A 21,760-nucleotide genomic window follows, 5' to 3' on the forward strand; every position below is an offset into this window, starting at 1 on the left:
TTTGTCACCACCTCCTTCATCCCTGGCTTTATTAATTAGTCTCCTGCCATCAGTAATGAACTTCAACATTCAAATAAACTCTTCGGATTTCAAAAAAGTGCAGGAGAGAAATATGTGAGTCATCTGTGTTTAATTTATAAAAGAAGACTGTGAACTATATTATATCCATGCTCTGACAATCAAAACTTAAGGCCATGGAGGAACATATATGTATATATTCAAATAAATATATATTCTTTGAATGCATATGCTTTGTTAATAAGGAGCCAAATGGTTGACATCTGAATTTCGGTAGTATCTGCCTTAAAATGTGATATGAGGAAATATATATATTTAATCGTTTCATTAAACTTTCTGGACTAAGTCCCATGATAATGGCAGATAAAATATGTCAACTGTATCTTATAATTCAAAAACAGGAAAACAGTATTAAAAATGATGAGTAATTTAAAGCACACTGCTGGTACTTTGTTTAGAAAGCATCCTGTCTGAACACTGGAGGAATTCTAACTATCTGCTTCTACTTGTTAATTGTGGGAGCTCAGCAACCTGCCAGGCATTGTATAGTTGCCAGTCTTGTGGAATTCTGAATTAGCCCTCAATAAACCACAGCCAACTTATTGTTAAGCATAATAAGTACATGCCTAAGGCCTATGACACATTTAGGAGGCCACAAAAATGCATTCTTTTTATTGAGTAAGAAGGAAATAAAATGAATGAATATAAAATAATAGATCTGCCTTTTTAAAAAAAGATTTATTTATTAATATATTTAAGTACACTATAGCTGTCTTCAGGCACTCCAGAAGAGGGCATCTCATTACGGATGGTTGTGAGCCACCACGTGGTTGCTGGGATTTGAACTCAGGACCTTCAGAAGAGCAGTCAGTGCTCTTAACCACTGAGCCATCTCTCCAGCCCCCAGGTCTGCCTTTATTATGTGTCTTTGTACTAATATTGTCATGAAATATAATGTTTGGGGTTTTCTGGTTAATGACAAGGACCCTCCAAATCATAGAGTGGCCTGTGATTAAACTCTAGCTAGTAGAACTCATGAGTAACACATTTTAATGGCCTTTGTGGTGGTTTGAATAAGAACACTTGCCACAGGCATATCTACTTAATATATTTAAGTTTAAAATGTATTTAAAAAATACTAATATTTTTAAAAATGGGCAGTAACTTTAAATAGGTACTTTTTCTAAAGACATACAAATAGCCAACATATAGTGAAGTGATATTTCTGGAATTTTGGTTTTTTTTTTTTTAAAGAACACAGAAATATTAGGAGAATATGTTTTCACTTTCATCAAAGAAGGCCTAGAAGTAATTGTGGATGCCTATAATATTACCAACTCAGGAGGCTGAGACAGGAGGTTTACAGTACTGATAATCAAGAACATAGCAAAAAGGGAACCACTGTCCACTGTTGGTGAAAAAACATATAACCAGTATAGAAAACAGTTTGGGCTTCTTTAAGAAAATTAAAAATAGAACTATGGTACGATTGTGCCATGCCATTACTGGGTATTTGTCCAAAGGAAATTAAATCAGTATGACAAAGGGACATTATTCACAAGAACCAAGAAATAGAAACAGCTGAAGTGTTCATCAAATGATGAATGGATAAAGTGTGGTATGCATACACAATGTAATACTGTACAACCATAAAGAAAATGACACTATGCCATTTGCAATTCTGTGAACAGAACTAGAACTCATCTGTTAAGTGAAATAAGTCAGATGAGAACCACATGATCTTACTCATATGAAATATGAGGCAGTTAAGCTCATACATAGGAGCTGAGAGTAGAATGGTGACTACCAGGCTGGCAAGGATGAAGAGGAGAGGCAATCACTGTGGCTCCCACATGTCATCCCAGGACTCGAGAGGCTGAAATAGGATGGCTCAAAGTTCAGTGTTAGCCTGAGCCACAATGCGAGTCTCTCTCTCTCTGTCTCTCTCTCTCTCTCTCTCTCTCTCTCTCTGTGTGTGTGTGTGTGTGTGTGTCTCCTCTCTCTCTCTCTCTCTCACACACAAAAAGAAGTGGAGGAGGAGAAAGGAAGAAGAAGGAAGATTTATCAATGAGTACTAATTTATGCCTAGATAGGAACAAGAGGCTTAGAGAGCTAGAAAAAAAAACCTTTGGAAATTTTTCACTGCAAAGAAATCACAAATGTTTTGAGGAGATAAATATAAATATGTTTAAACCTTATTTAAACATTAGGTAATATGTACATGCATAAACATTTCATGGTCCCTTACTAATATGTACAAACTTTATATCTTTCTCAGCTCAGATTTTTAAAAGAGAAGAAAGATATAACTGAAAAAAAATGCAGGAAGGGGGTTGAAGAGCTTTCTTCACAGAAAGGCCAACAAATTCAAAAGAAATAAAACAAACAAAGAGCCCGAAAAAAAGATCTATAGATATAAAGAAAATGTAAATCAAGGCCACCCACACCCAGCTCCATGGCTGCTATTCAAATCAACTCAAGGAGCCCCAAAGAAATAAAAAGAAAACATAAAGTAACAAGGCCTAACACAGTGTAGACAACCTGCAACACTACTGTACTGGTAGCAAAATTAAATGGTGCTGCTGTCATGGAAAGCAGCATGATACCTCCATCTAAACCAAAAAGAGAACTGCTGTATGACCCAGCAGGAAGGACAGGCAGAGATTCACAGTTGTGTATGTGCCCCTCTTCATAACAGCATTACCCACAGTAGCAAACATGGAAGCAACCTGAAGAAATGGACACAACATACCATATACATTCAACTGAATCCATTACCCAGTTTTAATACTTTTTTTAAGGATTTATTTATTATTATATGTAAGTACACTGAAGCTGTCTTTAGACACACCAGAAGAGGGAGTCAGATCTCATTACAGATGGCTGTGAACTACCATGTGGTTGCTGGGATTTGAACTCAGGACCTTCGGAAGAGCAGCCATCACTCCAGCCCCATTACCCAGTTTTAAAAGAAAGAAAACTGACAAATGTTCCAACATGTATGAGCATTAAGGATGTTGCTGTGCTAAGTGAGGTAAGCTACTTGTGAAAAGGCACCTTCTGTAAGTCTACTTACACGAGCTCCAGATAATGCACAGGGACAGAAAGGAAGCAGTCAGTAGTGGTTGGCAAGGCAGGACAATGGCGGTTGTTTGTTTTGTTTTGTTTTTAATAGATGTAATTTCAGTTTCCTAAATTAAAAGGGTCTGGAGGGAGTCTTGTCAACACTACGTATACTTACACTAAGTCAACTAAATGTGAACTTCAAATGGTTGTGACAGTAAATTGAATGTGTACTTCACAACAATTTTTAGAGTTTAGACTCAAATTAAGACAAACTAGAACTACAATGATTGCACTTGTGTAGTTGTAAACTGAGGCTCGGTGCTTTTTTTTTAATAAAGATTTATTTATTCTTATGTATTTATTATTATTATGTAAGTACACTATAGCTGTCTTCAGACACCAGAAGCGGGCATCAGATCTCATTACAGATGGTTATGAGCCACCATAACCATCTGCGGGACGAGGGGCAAAGTGATGCGCTTTCGCCTGCCGGGTCTTGTGTCTGGGGATCTTGTGTGTGTGTGTGCGGGCTGCTTGAACCAAGTGCCCATTCGCTGCTGCCAATCCTTGTTTGTGGAAGTGGGGCTTCAGGATCATCCCATTCCGGCTGGGCGCCATGCTGCCTCTTATGCAGGAGAATGTCTGAGTGGAAAGGCCTCAATTTGTTTTTCTTTTCTTTTTCACAGAATTTGATGGAGGAGATAAGAACTTCAAGTCAAATGAATAAAGTTTCCATTACTATTTATTTCTGCAAGACATAGAGGTATACTGACTTCCCTATGTTAAAGAAAGACAGATGATTCATTTCATTGCAAAGAACTTTAGAGATAGCTTTTGAGAGTTAAATTCAGAATCCTAGGGGGGCAACAGACATTAAAAATATACTAAAAGAATTGGCTAGAGTCTATTTGGGTGAAAGAGATTAGCTTAACTATTTAAAGTAAATATGATTTGAAAACTCAGGAAGGCAAAAGTCATCCCCAAATAAATACCAGAGTACTTGGGGATTAGCATAGCTGAAGTTCCTAGGAATTGCAGTGGCTACTCTATTAAAAAAGAAAGCAATGATTTCCCTTTTAACACCTCCCTTCTATTTATAAAGCCAGTACATGAAAATGGCTAGAGAATCACCATGACACAAATGCTAACAAGCAGAATACCGAGACAGAGGGAAATGGCCAAACCCATCCCCAAATGTCATTAAGTGATTAGGAAAACTCCAGCAAGGGAGGATAATTGGTCTTCTTTTCTTTCTTTCTTTTTTTTAAAAGATTTATTTATTTTATTTGTATGAGTACACTGTAGCTGTACAGATGGCTGTGAGCCATCATGTGGCTGCTGGGAACTGAACTCAGGAGGGCCCGCTTGCTCTGGCGTAATTCACTGTAGCTGTCTTCAGAAGCACCAGAAGAGAGCATCAGATCTCATTACGGACAGTTGTGAGCCACCATGTGGTTGCTGGGATCCGAACTCAGGACTTTCGGAAGAGCAGTCAGTGCTCTTACCTGCTGAGCCATCTCACCAGCCTTCAATAATTGGTTTTGGAGAGGGGCCGATTCAAATTTCAAGAGTTATATGTAAATTCTACAAACATACATACACACACATATATTACAATATATATGTACTATATATAATATACATGATACTTCATACACTATATATGCCATATATGAGATATATAATATATAGTATGTATATGTACTATATATATAATATATATGATATTTCAGCTTCTTTTAAAAAATTAACTACAAACTGTTGCAAAAATATCAAAAACACAAAGAATGCTTTTACAAAAAGGAAGAAATAACATCTGAATGTGTAATCCAACACTCAAAGTTCTTAAATTCTGGATGTTGTTTTGTTTTTTCCCTATTTTACACCCCTCCCCGCCTCTGTGTAGCTATGACAAGATGAGGCTGGGGGCCCAGAGAGAAGAAAGGGTGGGAAAGAGGAGGGCTGGGTGATGAACAAATCACCTCCAAATGTCACATCATCAGCAATAACCAAGTACAAGTCATAGCCAAGGTAAGTAGGCCTGCTTGATGTCTCTGGGGTTTGGAATCTAAACAGGAAATACATGGAAAGTTGGCAAGGAGTGACCGTCAATTTACCCCATCACTAAAATTTCTGTGGCATTGTTAAAGGAAACTGAAAAGGCTGTCCTGATACAGCCCATTGGCTAAAACAGTCTCCTGAAAGACAGAAGAAGAGGGAAGAGTTTTTGCAATCTTTGAAGGGTCGACCTTCCAGGATGTAAAGCATCAAGGTTAATCTGTCTGGGCAAGCAAAGTACATCCAACATAATGACTTTCTAGACTAGTTTCCTGTGCTTAGTTTCTATACTAGACACAAGTCCAAGTGGGATATTACAAGAGTGCCGCTCCTATAATTTGGAGTTGGGTACCTATACAAACCTTATCCTTCTTAGAAAACAGCAGAGATAACAGACTTCTACCATACCTGAAATGAGCCCTCAGACTTGTCTCCTCCAGTCAATGAGTGGAGTCCTGTGCTTGACAGTTGAGGGTTTCCAAATACTAAATGCTTTGGTAAGGGACAGTAGACAAAGGTATAAGGTAGACGTGGGAAGACAGATCTCAGTAGGTGTTTGCAGCTTGTCTTCATCCACTCTTGCTCCTACAGTAAAAGCAATTCCCAGGTTCCTCTCTTCATTTTCAGAACCAGTGCAGCTTTCTAAGGTATCAGCAAAGAAGCAAAATATACTTAAAAAAAAAAATAAAGACTTGCTCTGAAGTTATTTTTATTTGGGCATATTTGTAACATTTTCATCATTTTATGAGGTAATAGTTTACTTTGTGTTTTCTAAAACCACTCTATTGGCTAAGGGTTGGGGCACTGTTACACAGTCTTATATTTTTACAGTGGTTCAATAATGTTTATGTCTGCCCCGGTTGGATCTGAAATAACACTGAAACTGTGTGAGGGCTCAGGTCCTCCTATACTGAAAAGTGAACGTGGTGAGCAGTGCTTTGCTGCTTAAAACCGCCATTTTGGAGCTTTTGTCTTTGACGAAATGTCTTCTTGGCAAACAGTGATTTTTCCCTAAATCTGCAACACAATACAGACCCCATTCATGGTGTGGCAGAGAACAGAGACCTTGGTTGTTGCATTTAGGAGAAGGATGGGGAGAAAAGGTCAAAGATTGTGAGGCCAAGGAGCTGTGGAATTGGAAGTGGGGAGTGGGGAGCTGGCTGAGAGCAAGAGTTGGGTTGAGGTTTGTCCAAACTCTGAAATTCTAATCCTGAAATTGACAGGAATAGGATTGCTGCCCACCCTCAGGAGGTAACAATAGCCCAGTAGCCAAACTTCCAATCCACTTATAAAGTCATGTTTGGCAGCATCTGGAATTCTTCCTTATGCAAATGAGGCATCCCCAGTGCCCTGGCCATGGACAATGATGTACACTCACCCTGAAAGTTCCTAAAGTTTAAGTGGCCTTGTTCCCCTATTAAAAGAGCTGTCTCACTGAAGCTATCTCCCAAGAGTGTTCTCGTTGAGTTTACCGCTGCCTGAGGTGTCTTCTGCTCCCATCTATTCCCACTATGGGCAACCAGAACAGCAAGGGATGGTGTATTAATCTGCTAGGCCTTCCACAGTAACCCTGTTTGGCCTGTTTAACAACAGAGCTTTATTACCTCACAGTTCCAGCACGTGGGAATCCCAGAGGGAGATGCTGGCAGTTGGTTTCTCCTGAGATCTCTTCTCCACACGGTGTTTTTTGTCTGAATATGCATGTCCCGTGTTTTGCTCTCTCCTCATTAGGAATCAGGCCTGATAGATAAGGTCTTGCCCTTATGATATTTAACTTTAGTTATTTCGTTAGAATTCCTATATCTAGATATATTCTGACAGGCAGTTAGAGCTTCACCAAATGACTTTGCAGGAGTACAACTCAGTCCGTAATAGTTACAATATCTTAAAGAATACTGTAACAAGGAAAAAACCAAGGCCGAGCATTGTGGCACATGCCTTTAATCCCAGTACTTGGGAGGCAGAGGCAGGTGGATCTCTGTGAGTTTGAGGTCAGTTTGATCTACAAAATGAGTTCCAACACAGCCAAGGTTAATACACAGAGAAACCCTGTCTTGAAATACCAAACAACACTGAGAGAGAGAGAGAGAGAGAGAGAGAGAGAGAGAGAGAGAGAGAGAGAGAAACTGAGGTAAAATGTCTTCAACTACCACTTTCCATTATCTGCTGTACCCATAAAGATAGCCCCTCCTTTCCTCAGCTTCTGTTGGATTTTAATTATATGCTATAACTACAACCTTTAGTGGAGTAATTATTATAATTATACTATTTTATTAAAAACTAATTAATCTCTTACTGTGCTTAATAAATTAAACTTTTTTTGTAGGCAGTATATACAGAAGAGTCCATATAGTGCTATCTGGGTTTTTATGCACCCATTAGGAATACTGGAACACATCACCATGGATAAAAAAAGGAATTCTGGATATGGACATGGAGATCACATGATGAAGGAAATTCACTTCAGCATAATCAATAAGATTAGGAACAATTTTAACATCTCTTAGTAGGGAATAAGGAGATCCATATACTGGGGCACTTGGTAGCCTTATTTTAAAAATGAGGAAACTCATTTATATACAATTGGGATAATTTACAGTCAAGAGCAGTAGTTAGCACTAAGGAGGAAAACTGCCACAAGTTTGAGGTTAGCCTGGGCTGCATAGTGAATTCCAGGTTAGACTGAGCTATGGTACAAGACCCTGTCTGCAAAACACGGATCAAAAAAAGAGATTTTCTTTCAAGTTACATTAGGTAAAAAGGGCAAAATGAAGAACTGAATTTGTAGTTTGCTATTAGATAGATGATATGCAAATATATACATGTAAAATAGAGATGCATTATAGCTGCATATATTTATACATTCATATGTATTATAATTCTTTTTTTTATTTTTTATTTTTTATTTTTGGGACAGGGTTTCTCTGTGTAGCCCTGGCTGTCCTGGAACTCACTCTGTAGACCAGGCTGGCCTCGAACTCAGAAATCCGCCTGCCTCTGCCTCCCAAGTGCTGAGATTAAAGGCATGCACCACCACTGCCGGGCTGTTCAATTTTTTTTTTTTTTAAACTTTTCTATGGAGGCAGAGTGCACTGGGTCTTTTACAGAGATATGTGGTAGAAAGGAGACTATTTAGAGCTAACAAGAACCTTGAGAAAATGATAGCGTCGATGTCTGAATGTTAGCTACAGACCTAGCACTCAACACTTCAGATCCTCGTCCTTCTCGGTCTCATTATCCTTTACGCCCACGATAAGACCCGCATCTGTGGACGCCACAGAAATACACTCTCTGCCACCTTTACTCCACCTTAAACGCTCTTAAAAATCCTCGTCACCTTTTAAGCTCAAGCCCATTCCGAGCATCGATTCTGAGTGCCTTCTCCTGATTAGTCAGTCAGCTGTCACAACTCTCCGGGGGCGCGGACAAGCTCGGGGCTGGATCCGGCTCGCGGTGATGACGACATCGGCGGGCGACGGCGGCGGCCGCTGTAGCGGCCTTGCGGCAGAGTAGGGCTTCCGGGCCGTAGGCCTGACTCCTCAGAGCTGCTGTCATGGCGGGTGCTCTGTGGGGTTTCTTTTCCATCCTGCTTCTGTTATTATCAGGAGATGCCCACAGCTCAGAGGTGCCTGGGGTTGCTGCCGAGGGCCCAGGAGGTAGTGGGGTCGGCCTGGGAGATCGTTTTAAGATCGAAGGACGTGCGGTTGTTCCAGGGGTGAAGCCTCAGGACTGGATCTCCGCGGCCCGAGTGCTGGTAGACGGAGAAGAGCACGTCGGCTTCCTTAAGTGAGCATCCTGAGGGCAGCAGGAAAGCGATTGGGGCGGACGCTGGAAGGGTACCCAGCTAGGTCAGCTGTCAGGACCCGCAATGTAGCTGTCAGAAACTGAAGGCACGGGTGCCACTAACGGTCTATGCTCGGAGACCTTGAGAGGCAGTCAGGTACTTCAGCAACGAGGATGGTGGACAGTGGTCCCAGGCGCCCGAAACGTATGGGGTCATTTATTTGTAGCCCTTTTGGCCCCAGTGTGAGGCGGACCATATTTGGGCCCAGGGGACTCTCATTTATCTGTTGGGTTTTACTCCCTTTGCATTTTGTCTGGTGTTTCTGAAACGTAGTTGCTTTCTACATGTCTCTCTTCTGGTAGCTTGGTGTTGTGTAGAAAGATGCTAAACAAGTGGGAATTGTGAAAGCCCAAAGGACTCCCAGTGATGACATAGACTGTAAGGCTAATGGTCCTGCTTCTAAAATTAATGGGCCCTGAAGTCCCTAATCAAAGAGTGCTTTTTTGGGGCCCGAGATTGTGATTATTGTTCTTTTTACAATTGAATTCATCGAGGGATTTGCGATGTCGCAGTCTTCATTTAGTCAGACCAGGGTTACTCAAGATTACTTACACATAATTGTTCTTTCCTCGGTCTTATGAGTTTGTGATTTATGTCTATTTTGGAAGGTGGGATGAATTTCTTAACGCTTTGTTAGCAGTCCGTTTTCACTCTTCTAGGCATGAATATGGTGGTTTTTTTTTTAAAGATTTATTTATTATTATAAATGAGTACACAGAAGAGGGTATCAGATTTCATAATGGGTGGTTGTGAGCCACCATGTGGTTGCTGGGATTTGAACTCACGACCTTCAGAAGAACAGTCAGTGCTCTTACCCTCTGAGCCATCTCACCAGCCCCCATGAATATGGTGTTTTAAATTTTGCTACCAGTATTTGGAATTGAAACTGTGAACTGAAAGAAAATATTTCTTTGCTGGATTTATAAACCAACTTATGATATTCGAAAACCATACATCTTAAATGTGGACATTTAAACTTGAATTGCTTATTTCTGCAGATTGTTGAAGTTCCCTTGTGGGATATTCAACCTCAGATTAATAAATCATGGCAAATTGACAACCAATATTTTAATGTTATCTGGCACTAAAGTATTGTTTAAGTTTTATCTTAATTAATGTTTCCTTAATAATAAATTCCCACTAAGATTTGGAAGGTAAGGCTTAATTGAGTATTCAACTTCTGCAGTATAAAGCACTTTTGAAAACCATGTACTTTTATTTTGAAGATATTTTACACTTTAATATATATTGTTAGCTATGCTTAGCCTTGCACAGTGACATAAGCCTAGCATCTGAGCTACTCAGGAGTTGGAAGCAGAAGGATCATAAGCTAGAGGGCACTCTGAACTGTTTAGTTGAGACCCTGTCTCAAAGAAGAAGAAGAAAAAAGCTGCCCATACAGTTTTGTGGTGGGACTTAGTGTGCAAGAGGTCCTGGAGTGATTCCCAAGTACAAATAAATAAATGTTTATTGAAGAAAATATAAACAAGAAGATATTTTCTTTTAAAAAGATGCAACAGAAAGATAATTACCTTTAATGTTTTATAGTAAATTTTTTTCTAATTCTTTGTAGAATCATATGACTTGTTTGTCTTTAAGAGTAAAGCATATAAGACCATAATTTTCATTTAACAATATGAACATTTTTAAAATTATATATGTATGTATGTATGTATGTATGTATTATATTACATATAGTAATTGTACTTATAGTACATTGTAGCTGTCTCCAGACACCCCAGAAGAGGATATCAGATTTCATTAAGGATGGTTGTGAGCCACCATGTGGTTGCTGGGATTTGAACTCAGGACCTCTGAAAGAGCAGTCAGTGCTCTTTTTTTTTTTTTTTTTTTCCAAGACAGGGTTTCTCTGTGTTGTCCTGGCTGTCCTGGTATTCACTCTGTACACCAGGCTAGCCTCGAACTCAGCAATCCACCTGGCTCTGCCTCCCAAGCACTGGGATTAAAGGCATGTGCTACCACTGCCCGGCAAAGTCAGTGCTCTTAACTGCTGAGCCATCTCTCCAGCCCCGAACACTTTTTTATTACTTCATGTTCTTGTATTCATATAGAAGGGCTGATTGAGAATCTATGTCTTTTTTATGGTGATAGTCTTGTTGGAAGTAGAGTAGGTAATTTGTGTTATAGATGTTTCGAATAACCAGCATACAAGTTTGACTTGTATATTTTTGGCTTCTGGGGAAGTAGCTTGGGACTTTACTAATGGAGATGAGACCAGTTGGGTTAAAGAGTACTCAAGCCACTTTTCATGTCATAACATACATATAAGCCACAACTCGCTTTTCCAGTCTTCTGGTTTTGGACAGCTAGATTGTTGCTAGTTTTTTTGTTTTGTTTTGTTTTGAAATTATAAGCTTATATACTACTTACTTTTGAAAAAATTTTAGAACTATTTATTTTATATATATGAGAATACTTCAGACACACCAGAGGAGGGCATTGGATCCCATTATAGATGGTTGTGAGCCACCATGTGGTTGCTAGGAGTTGAACTCAGGACCTCTGGAAGAGCAATCAGTGCTCTTAACTGCTGAGCCACCTCTCCAGCCCTTTAATATTTTTTTAAATGCACAGTTTCACCGTGTGGTTCATACAATCATGTCCTCCTGTGTTCACTTCCTCATGGGATTTCAGGTGTCTCCTAGCATGCTGAGCGTTGCTTTTTCTTTCAGTAATTCTGAGTCTGTTTATGTTGAATAATCATTACTTTCTTTTTCTTCCCTCTTCAGAAAAAAAATGTCTTGAAGTTGATTCTATCAGTGTTTATCAAGAAGCAGAAGATGACTGGGTGTAATGTCTACACTTATGTCCCAGCTCTTGGGAGGGAGGCAGTAGCATCATGAATCTGAGGCCATCCTGGGTTATATAGCAAGACTTTTGTCTCCAAAAACAAAAGAGCACAATATGCACTAAAATTAGAATAGTTCACCTAGAGTTTAATCAAAGGATTAAAACAGTATATTCATTGTGGTATAAAGAAACAATCAGATTGTTTCTGGAGTTACAGCCTCAACAGTATTTATCCAATAATGTGTGAAAGCCAAACCAACAAAGAACTACTTCCACTGCTAGAGGGGAAGTACCACAAGGAGCGGAAGAGGCTACTGCAAACTTGGAAGTGCTAGGGTGGGTGAGGTGAGGTGGGTGGGATGCGGCTTGTATGTAGCCATGGTCCTGAGCAAAGGCAGTCAGTGAGAAAGCTGTGGAGGAAATATTCTAAGGACATTTTCTTCCCTTCCCATAGACACAAAGAGAAAGAGTGGGTCTGGAGCATGTGAGGGTGATGTGGCTGTGACATCTGTCATCTCATTGACCGTCAGGGTTGATTTAGCCAGACAGATGTCTCCTAATTCTCACCACACCACATGCAGCCCTCCCGATGCTGTTAGCACCTCCAAAAACCCTGGCAGGACATTTGAAAGTGGGTCTGCAGAGTAAACATGTTCAGCTGAGGAATGAGGTATTTTAATGTTTATAGCTCAGTTATGCTTTACCTTAGTATATACTTGCAATGATAAGGAACACTTTTAATCTTAATTTTTTAATTTCTTTGAAGTATCAGTTTTTCACTTTCTAGACAAGTTATTTTTGACTTGCAAGAAGAAATTACCTGCTTTTGGTTGGGTGTTTTAAACAAACAAACAAGCAAACAAACTAGTAGGATTAAAGGAAATAAAGAAAAGATAGATGGTGTTAACTACTAAGTTGTAGGTTTCTATATAAGCAGCCAAAAAGTAATTACAGTAAATGGGACTATTTATAATAAATGGGACAAATTACTATTTAATTATGTTTGTGTGAAAAAAGGCAAACAAAAAATAAATAAATTAGAATTATTTTTTAACAAGAATATATTGAGGGAACATGATAAAGTTGGTACCCTACTATTGTAATAATATGCGTTGATAATTTTTCTTCAGTAAAGATGGAGCTTTAGAGTGGAAACTGGTCTTTTGTTACTGCCATTTGTACCTGCAGAAGGAATCTCTAGTACTCTGGCATAGGCTCATTTAATTTCAGAAACTGTTAGAATTCTGTAGCATAAAATGTAGGACCAACTTTTGCCATTTTTCTTTATTTGGGAAGAGGGGCAGAAACCACATAGCCTAAGCTGGCCATGAATTACTTTGTAGTTCAGCCTGGCTTCAAATTAGCAGTGATCCTCCTGCCATACTCTCCTGAGTGTTTTGATTATAGGATGTCACCATACCTGTGTTTTCTGTTTGGTTAACTGCTTCTACTTGTTTATTTGTTTGGGACAAGCTTAACCACTGTAGTCCAGGTTATGTTGAAACTTACTCTGTAGCCCAGGCTGGCCTTGAACCCAGGGTGATATTCCTGCATAAGCTCCCCCTCTTCCCTCCTTGCTAGGATTATATGTGATCCACCAGGTCTTGTTTTCTTTTGATATTTTTTGAGAACTATGGGGAAATAAGCAAGTGCTTTCTAACATGGAAAGACTAAGGTGCTGATGAGAAGAAACTAAGTATGATTTTCCTCTTTCCAGGACAGATGGGAGCTTTGTGGTTCATGATATTCCCTCTGGCTCTTATGTAGTGGAAGTTATTTCTCCAGCTTACAAGTTTGACCCTGTCCGAGTCGATATCACTTCAAAAGGAAAAATGCGGTGAGGATACCCAGTTTATCTTTACCAAAGTCTAGTCTACTTAGTATGTTGTTACATATCACTTTTGGAATTTACAGTTAAGGTTGAGAGTTTCTTACTTAAACCACAGTTGTTTCTTAAAACATTTACTCTTGTTTGTAATCTGAGCATTGAAACTATAAAGTTGAATTTCTCCCCTCTGGATGAATGTTCATAACATCTACTATAGTTGTTTAGAGTAAACAATTGTAGGGGGAAAGTACTATGTAAGTTATAGTCAAAATCTGACTTTTAAAGTGGAGACTTATTTAACTTTTTTGGATTAGAAATACTACTCAGGACTTTCCATTGAGATATTTTGTTAATCCCTCTTCTTATTAGCTACAAAGTTTTTATAAATCTAGAAGTTTCTATAGCTTCTCCTTTATACACTACAAATTTTAGTAAAGGGATTATCAGATATAATTGTGTAGTTTATGTCAAAGTAAGGATCTTAATAAAATGGAAAGAGGGGCCATGAGATGACCCAGCGGGTACACATACATGCCACAGAGCTTAATGAACAGGGTTTTATCTCTGAGACCTTCATGATGGAAGGAAGAACCAATTCCTGCAAGTTGTCCTCTGACCTTCACAAGTGTATTATGACACTTATGTGCCCACAAACATACACTAAATAGGTAAAAATGTGTAACCTGGGGTATAAATTTAAAACTTCTTACAAAGTCTAGGAGTGCCCAAGCTGAAGACTGAAGGTGATCCTTGGTTAGTATAACTGGAATAGTAGCACATATTCCCTGGAAGCTAATGCCCTATTACCTGTTTAAATTCAGAAAAAAACATTTCTATTTGCTGAAACTACTTTAAAAATTCAAAGTAAATAAAAAAACAGTGTGTATTGAGCCATCCATGAAACAGACCTGTAGGTAGTAGACACTATAGGTACTAATTGGGCTAAAATAAGTTTAAAAAGATATTTTAGGTGATTAAAGAGAGACTTGATATATCTTGTTCTTATTGTAAAGGTTACTACATATAAATTTGTAGCCTTGTCTTACTTAATTAAAATATTAGTCTTTGGGGCCTGGTGCGATGGCTCAGAGATTAAGAGCACTGGCTGCTTTTCCAGAGGTTCTGAGTTCAATTCCCAGCAACCACATGGTGGCTCACAACCATCTATAGTGAGATCTGGTGCCCTCTTCTGGCCTGCAGGCATATATTTCAGGCAGAATACAATATATATAATAAATAAATCTTTTTAAAAAATGTTAGTCTTTTTAGGATTAAAAAAGAAATAGATTTCCTAAGACATTGATATATCAAAGTAGGTGGTAGATATTTGAAAGAAAAGAGATAGAACTTCTACAAATAGATATAGTCATTGAGATGGAAAGATTAACATATATAACAACTGAAGGCAAAACTGTTGAGTTGGAAGGTGTAGTAAAAGAAATTACCCAAACTACCAAACTACAATACACATAAACAAATGGACAGTGATAGCAATGAAAAAATAAATAAATGTTGGAGATAGAGCTCAGTGGTAGAGTACTTGCTTCACATACTTTAGATCCTGGGTTTGAGTCTAGTACCACACCACCACTGAAATAGACAGACAGAAAGGAACAAAGAAAGAAAGATTTTGAAATGTAAAAAGTGAACAATGAGAAAATAGACAATTTCAAAGGCAAAGTGGGTTATGCATGTATGAAAGGATTTATTTTTTTAAATTAGTGTTTTTTTATTATGTAGCACTGACTGGCATGGAACTCACTGTATAGACCAGCTGTCCTCAAACTCATATAGATACAACTGCTTCTGCCTCTATTGGAGTCAAAAGTGCTGGGATTTAAGGCATGTGTTACCAATTCCAGCTGAGAATTTTGTTTTAACTGCATCTCTGGTAAAAATGAGCTGTGACCAACGTATTTTCTATGGCTTTTTTGAATCATATATTTTTCCTGCAAAAATAGCATTAAAAATTGAGTGTATCCATTAATGTTTGTCCTAGACCATCATAAATGTATAAGTCAATACTTGTATATCTATAGTAAAATAAATTTATTACTACATATAATGAAAGGACTTTAAAATGGGAAAGATTCTAAAAGAATTCTGAGAAATTTTGCTTGTTTTCTTTTTTTTTAAGACAAAGTATCATAAAGCCCAGGCAAGCCTGCAACTCCCTATGTAGCTCAGTCTGGCCTTGAACTCTTTCTGCCTCTGCTTCTTGGGGCTAGGATTACAGATTTGCCATCACAACCAGGTTTAAAATAACATTTGATATAAAAAGAAGGCAAGGAATTATATGAACCTGTAAGTGTAGGAAGTGATAGAGCTAAAAGACCCCAAATCTAGTTCCTGTGTACCTTGATGAGTGCTTTAAACAGACAGTTCGACTGGACTTTCAAGATCAAAAGTTGGTAGATGTAGAGCTGAGAAGGTGGCTCAGCAGTTAGGAACCCTAGCTGCTCTTGCAGAGGACTTGGCTGCAATTTCTAGCATCCACATGGCAGCTCACAGCCATGTCTAACTCCATTTCCAGAGGGTCCAAGCCATCTTCTGGCATGCTTGGACGCTGCATACACATGCAGACATACATGAAGGCAAACCACCTATAACATAATAAATAGTATAAAAATAAATAATTATAAAATTATAATAAATAATTTTAAGATTTATATTTTAAAAAGTTTAGATGCTAAAGTGCTTTGAAACCTGAAATAAGGCTAAGGCATTGAAGACATAAGCAGTTCTTAGCCTTACTTTTGTTTGGTTTTCTTTGTTTGTGTGTACGCTTTCTTTTGTAGTAGCCTAGGATTCAACCCAGGACATTGCATTTGTTGGACAAGTGTCCTTTTTTTTTTTTTTTTTTTTTGATTTTTCAAGACAGGGTTTCTCTGTTTAGCCCCAGCTGTCCTGGAACTCACTCTGTAGACAGGCTGGCCTCGAACTCAGAAATCCGCCTGCCTCTGCCTCCCAAGTGCTGGGATTAAAGGCATGTGCCACCCCCGCCCAGCTAGTGTCCTATATTTAAGCTCTCACCTGACCCCTAGTCTTGTTTTTCATAGAATCCACTTTCTCCTGTTTCCTTATCAGAGCAAGATATGTGAATTTCATCAAAACGTCAGAAGTGGTCAGATTACCCTATCCTCTCCAAATGAAATCTTCAGGTCCACCTTCTTACTTTATTAAGAGGGAATCGTGGGGCTGGACAGACTTTCTGATGAACCCAATGGTATGTATAGAGCATTTTACTAATCGCTGGTTTGCTTCTGGCAGTCGGAAACTTTAAGCTCCTGTGAGAGGGAAGGGTGGAATTGAGAAACTAGTGTCTTTAGGAACAGATAATGAAAGGGATAAGAATTTTACTATGTATTTCATAATAAATGTACAACTGAAATAAATGTTGAGGAAGGTATCAGATTTCATGGGATATTAGATAGAATGAGAATATGTACTGAGTTGTATAGAGTTAACCTGTCCATTCTATTTGTATATTGATAAATGTGCTGTCACTTATTAACCAGCCCATGTTAATGGACATGTAATGTTTTATTGTTGTTGTTTGAGAAAGGGTCCCATGGATCCCAGGCTGGCCTTGAGCTTGCTATGTAGCTGAGGATAACAGTGAACTTCAGATTCTGCTGCCTTTACTTCCCAAGTGCTAGGATTACAGGGATACACTGTCACGCTTAGTTGTTTTGTGAGGTGCTAGGGATCAAACCCAGGGTCTTCTAGATGCCAGGCAAGTACTCTACAACACAAGCTACATCCCCAGCCCTGTAGTAGGGCTTTCTTTCTTCTCTTTAAAACATGTGTAATGAACAGACATGTTACCTTGGTTTACTTTAATTAGTGTTAATCTTGAAAGTGAGTGAGAACCTACTTGTAAAATACTAATAGATACATACTTTTAGAATCAAATTTGCCTTTTAAAATCCGTTTTTAAAAATTGAATTATCGCCGGGTGGTGGTGGCGCACTCCTTTAATAATCCCAGCACTTGGGAGGCAGAGACAGGCGGATTTCTGAGTTTGAGGCCAGCCTGGTCTACAGAGTGAGTTCCAGGACAGCCAGGGCTCCACAGAGAAACCCTGTCTGAAAAAAAGAATTGAATTATCTTAGGATTCTCTAAATTTGGATTAGGTTCCTTACTGATAACTACTGAGATCATAAACACTACTGTTTGGGGGCTATTCATCTAGAGTTTATTACCAGAGCTAAAAGACAGGAGAGCAGCTAAGAAGAGAAATGTCAGCAATGAGGCTCTGTCGTTTTTTCATCCTCGGTGTTCTCATTTCTGAAATTGCACCGAAATGTGTCAAGTGCTAACGGATTGTAGGTCATCTTCAGAAAGAATGTGTCTTGTACTGTGCTGCAGGCTCTGGAGGATGTAATTAAGAGCAGTGCTGCAGTCCTCCGGAGGCAGCACGGACGTCTCTACAGAGCAGCCCCTCTGGCCCTTGGACTCAGCAGTCCTAGCACCAGCTTGTAGGAAGGAGACAGTTCATTGGGAAATTACTTGCATTAAAACTAAACTCTTTACAAAGGTAGAAGGCATGTAGAAGCAGTGTGGTGTCAGTAAAGCCCAGGCACACACAGCAAGACACTGGCAGTCTCAGATGCTCCACAGCAATCACACAGCACCCCACCACCCAAGCTAGTCAGGACTGTTGTAGCAATTTTGATACATTTTATTCTGTGTACATACTTGAATCTTGACTGTGAAATGGGCTTTGATTTACAAGCTAACGTGGAAGAAAAGGTTTCTAATTCATTTCTTTTGTAGGTTATGATGATGGTTCTTCCGTTATTGATATTTGTGCTTCTGCCTAAAGTGGTGAACACAAGTGATCCTGACATGAGACGGGTAAGCTGACTGCCTAGCAATGGACTTTTGAGTCATGCTGTGTCGTCTTTTAAAATGGCATTCCAGACTGGTGTGTATGTGTATGTGTGTTGTGTGTGCTTACAGACACTGGAGAGTAAACCCATGGCCTTGTGCATTCTGCCAAATGTTCTATCCTTGGAACAGCAACATTCCTAGTGCTAGTTCTTTTTTTTTTTCTGAACATGATTTTAATATTTTCAACTGTTAATATTCAACAAATAGAATAATTATTTTAAGATATATTTTGTTGTTATGTCTTCCTTTTCATTTCTGATTTTATTAATTTGGATACTGTCTCTGTGCCCTCTGGTTAGTCTCACTAAGGGTTTATCTATCTTGTTGATTTTCTCAAAGAACTAGCTCCTGGTTTTGTTGATTCTTTGTACAGTTCTTTTTGTTTCTTTTTGGTTGATTTCAGCCTCGAGTTTGATTGTTTCCTGCCATCTACTCCTTGGGTGTATTTGCTTCTTTTTGTTCTAGAGCTTTCAGGTGTGCTGTCAAGCTGCTAGTGTAAGCTCTCTCCAGTTTCTTTTTGGAGGCACTTAGAGCTATGTTTTCCTCTTGCCACTACTTTCATTGTGTCCCATAAATTTTGGGACGATGTGTCTTCATTTTCATTAAATTCTAAAAAGCCTTTATTTTTTTTCTTTATTTCTTCCTTGACCAAGTTATCATGGAGTAGAGCGTTGTTCAGCTTCCATGTATATGTGTGCTTTCCATTGTTTTTATTGGTATTTAAGATCAGTCTTAGTCCATGGTCATCTGATAGGGTGCATGGTATTATTTTAATCTTGTATCTGTTAAGGCCTGTTTTGTGACCAATTATATGTTAACTTTTGGAGAAGGTACTGTGAGGTGCTGAGAAGAAGGTATATTCTTTTGCTTTAGGATGAAATGTTCTATAGATATCTGTTAGATATATTTGGTTCATAACTTCTCTAATGCTAGTTCTCAAGCAGTTTTTAAATCTGCATTGAGATAGAATCTCAGTAAGTTACCCATGCTGGCCTTGAACTGTCCATCTTTCTGCCTCAGCTTCCATCCTATCATCGGCTCATGTTCTGGGGCTTGTTCTGTTTAACTGCAGCTCTGTAGCTGTAGCTGAGGCAGAGATTTTCAACTTTATCCTACTCCCCGTGACACATTTTTCTAAGAGTTTGTGTAAATGCAGTATTATGCTTCCTTGTGTTCAATGAGCTGTTTCCATTGGATGAGATGAATTCAGCTGGTTGTCTTGGTAAATGTTAATGCCTTTTTATATGGCTAAAACATTGTACTTAGCCTTTGTGTGCCTTACTTATAACACAGTTGAAATGTATAACCTTAATATGCCTAACCCAGATAATTTGATCTTTTAATCTATTTTTACTTAGTAACACTCTCTTGATAATACTTAATCAGGGCTGGAGAGATGGCTCAGAGGATAAGAGCACTGACTGCTCTTCCAGAGGTCCTGGGTTCAATTCCCAGCATCCATATGGTGGTTCACAACCAACTGTAATGGAATCTGATGCCCTCTTCTGGTGTATCAAAAGATGGCAACAGTGTGCTCACACACATAAATAATAAATCTTAAAAAAAATCTGTTCCTTACTAAATTTCAAAATCTAAAAAAGATATAGATAATTAAAAAAAAAGAAAGTACTTACTTAATTTATATGTCCATCCATGCAGAGCACTCAGTAGATCTAGGGAAGAGCACCACTCATATCTGATGCTTTCTCCTTGCAGGAGATGGAGCAGTCAATGAACATGCTGAATTCCAACCATGAACTGCCTGATGTCTCTGAGTTTATGACAAGACTCTTCTCTTCAAAATCCTCTGGCAAGTCTAGTAGTGGCAGCAGTAAAACAGGCAAAAGTGGAGCTGGCAAAAGGAGGTAGTCAGGTCCGCAGCTGCCGTCGCACACGCTGGGCTGCGCCAGGGGCTGCCAAGTCTTGATGGAAAACCGTGTGAAGTGACTACTGTGAACCAAGTCATCCTGAAGTTGATCTCGTGCAACTGTTGTTTATGTTAACTTCTTAACACATGTTTTGTACTTGGTACACAAGAAATCCCAGCTTTCATCCTTTGTATGAGGTCAATATTAATGTCACTGAATTAATTACAGTGTCCTATAGAAAATGACATTAATAAATTATATGAAGTACTATACATTATGTATATTAAAGAGGTCTTAATCCAGAGATAAAATTATCTTCTGTTGTTCTTTATCTGAGCTTCTTTTTTAAAAATACTTGCTTGGTAGAAGTACGCACACTGTTTTTATGTATGTGGCCATACATTTCAAATTTTCTACCCTAAGACAGGTGTGGTATCCTAGCACTGAAGTGGCTGACGCAGAGGATTGCCTTGAGATTGAGGCCAGCCCGGGATACAGAGTAAGACCTTTTCAAAAATAAAATCCTACCACCTGTGCTCACGGTGAAAATTCCCTCGTTGTAAAGTGACATGGCATATTCCTGATGCAGTTCTCATCTTACTATAACACTTGTTCTTAGAGTGTGGACATGTGAGTCAGCATAGTACCCATCACAAAGGTTCTAGTTTCTGTCTTTGGGATTCGCTTCCCAATTATTGTCCATTAGCTGTGCAGTGGTCTGTGATAAAGTACAAAGATGGATAATATCTCAGCATCTATCTCTGGAAGGCTGTGTAGGGAGGGAGATGGCAAAACAGCCCAGCTAGAAACAAGCCTCCTGGCCAGGGGATGGGAAACTAGCCTTAATGTCACATAGGGACACAGCTCACAAAGTTTTCAAGTCTCTCTTTCTTACAGTCTTAGAGTTCTTTTTGGAGTGTTAAAGCATGAGAACATCACAACATTTCAGTTTGGAGAGCTAAATTTAACTTCATTTAGTCACAAAAGGTTTTATACTTTTTCTTAAAGGTTACTTTAATTCCAGAAAAGCTCCCAAGCCACAGTATTGGACAAGTAGAAGATTTCTGTTCTCTCCTTCATGAAAGGCTATGTTGTTTTCTTTTTTTTTTAGATTTTTTTCTTATATTATAAGAGGGCGTCAGATCTCATTACAGGTTGTTGTGAGCCACCATGTGGTTGCTGGGATTTGAACTCAGGACCTTTGGAAGAACAGTCAGTGCTCTTACTTGCTGAGCCATCTTGCCAGCCCTATAAATAAGTACACTGTAGCTGACTTCAGATGCACCAGAAGAGGGTGTCAGATTTCATTATGGGTGGTCGGGAGCCACCATGTTGCTTTCTTAGCATTAAATTAGAAAACATGCAGAACGG

The 21,760-nt window shown here is 38.9% G+C and overlaps 1 protein-coding gene and 1 long non-coding RNA gene across 5 annotated transcripts in view; one reads left to right on the forward strand and one right to left on the reverse strand.

Annotated features, from left to right (window-relative positions):
- LOC116090646 overlaps window positions 1-8,732 on the reverse strand; it is a 38,620-nt gene extending 29,888 nt beyond the window's left edge. The window contains exons 1-3 of one of the 4 annotated variants that reach the window (XR_004118758.1): window positions 8,480-8,732; window positions 6,747-6,902; window positions 5,551-5,784 (exon numbers count right to left, since the gene is read on the reverse strand). This is a non-coding gene — a long non-coding RNA (uncharacterized LOC116090646). The other 3 variants (XR_004118760.1, XR_004118757.1, XR_004118759.1) reach the window with 3 other exon arrangements.
- On the forward strand, window positions 8,594-20,693 carry Emc7 (ER membrane protein complex subunit 7). Its single transcript, XM_031371348.1, has 5 exons — window positions 8,594-8,928; window positions 13,515-13,634; window positions 16,713-16,851; window positions 18,405-18,485; window positions 20,238-20,693. Exons 1-5 carry the CDS (start codon window positions 8,696-8,698, stop codon window positions 20,388-20,390), a joined length of 726 nt encoding a protein of 241 aa, XP_031227208.1. The 5' UTR covers window positions 8,594-8,695; the 3' UTR covers window positions 20,391-20,693.
- Window positions 20,694-21,760: the final 1,067 nt, after the last annotated feature.

Source organism: Mastomys coucha, unplaced genomic scaffold (assembly GCF_008632895.1).
Source record: "Mastomys coucha isolate ucsf_1 unplaced genomic scaffold, UCSF_Mcou_1 pScaffold15, whole genome shotgun sequence".
NCBI lineage: Eukaryota > Metazoa > Chordata > Mammalia > Rodentia > Muridae > Mastomys > Mastomys coucha.

What these genes read in the sequence shown, in the direction of transcription:
- Emc7 (XM_031371348.1), top strand. Translation starts at nt 8,696, where the DNA reads ATGGCGGGTGCTCTGTGGGGTTTCTTTTCCATCCTGCTTCTGTTATTA. An exon ending in GAGCACGTCGGCTTCCTTAA is followed by an intron (nt 8,929 to 13,514) that starts GTGAGCATCCTG and finishes TCCTCTTTCCAG; the next exon opens with GACAGATGGGAGCTTTGTGG. An exon ending in ACTTTCTGATGAACCCAATG is followed by an intron (nt 16,852 to 18,404) that starts GTATGTATAGAG and finishes TTTCTTTTGTAG; the next exon opens with GTTATGATGATGGTTCTTCC.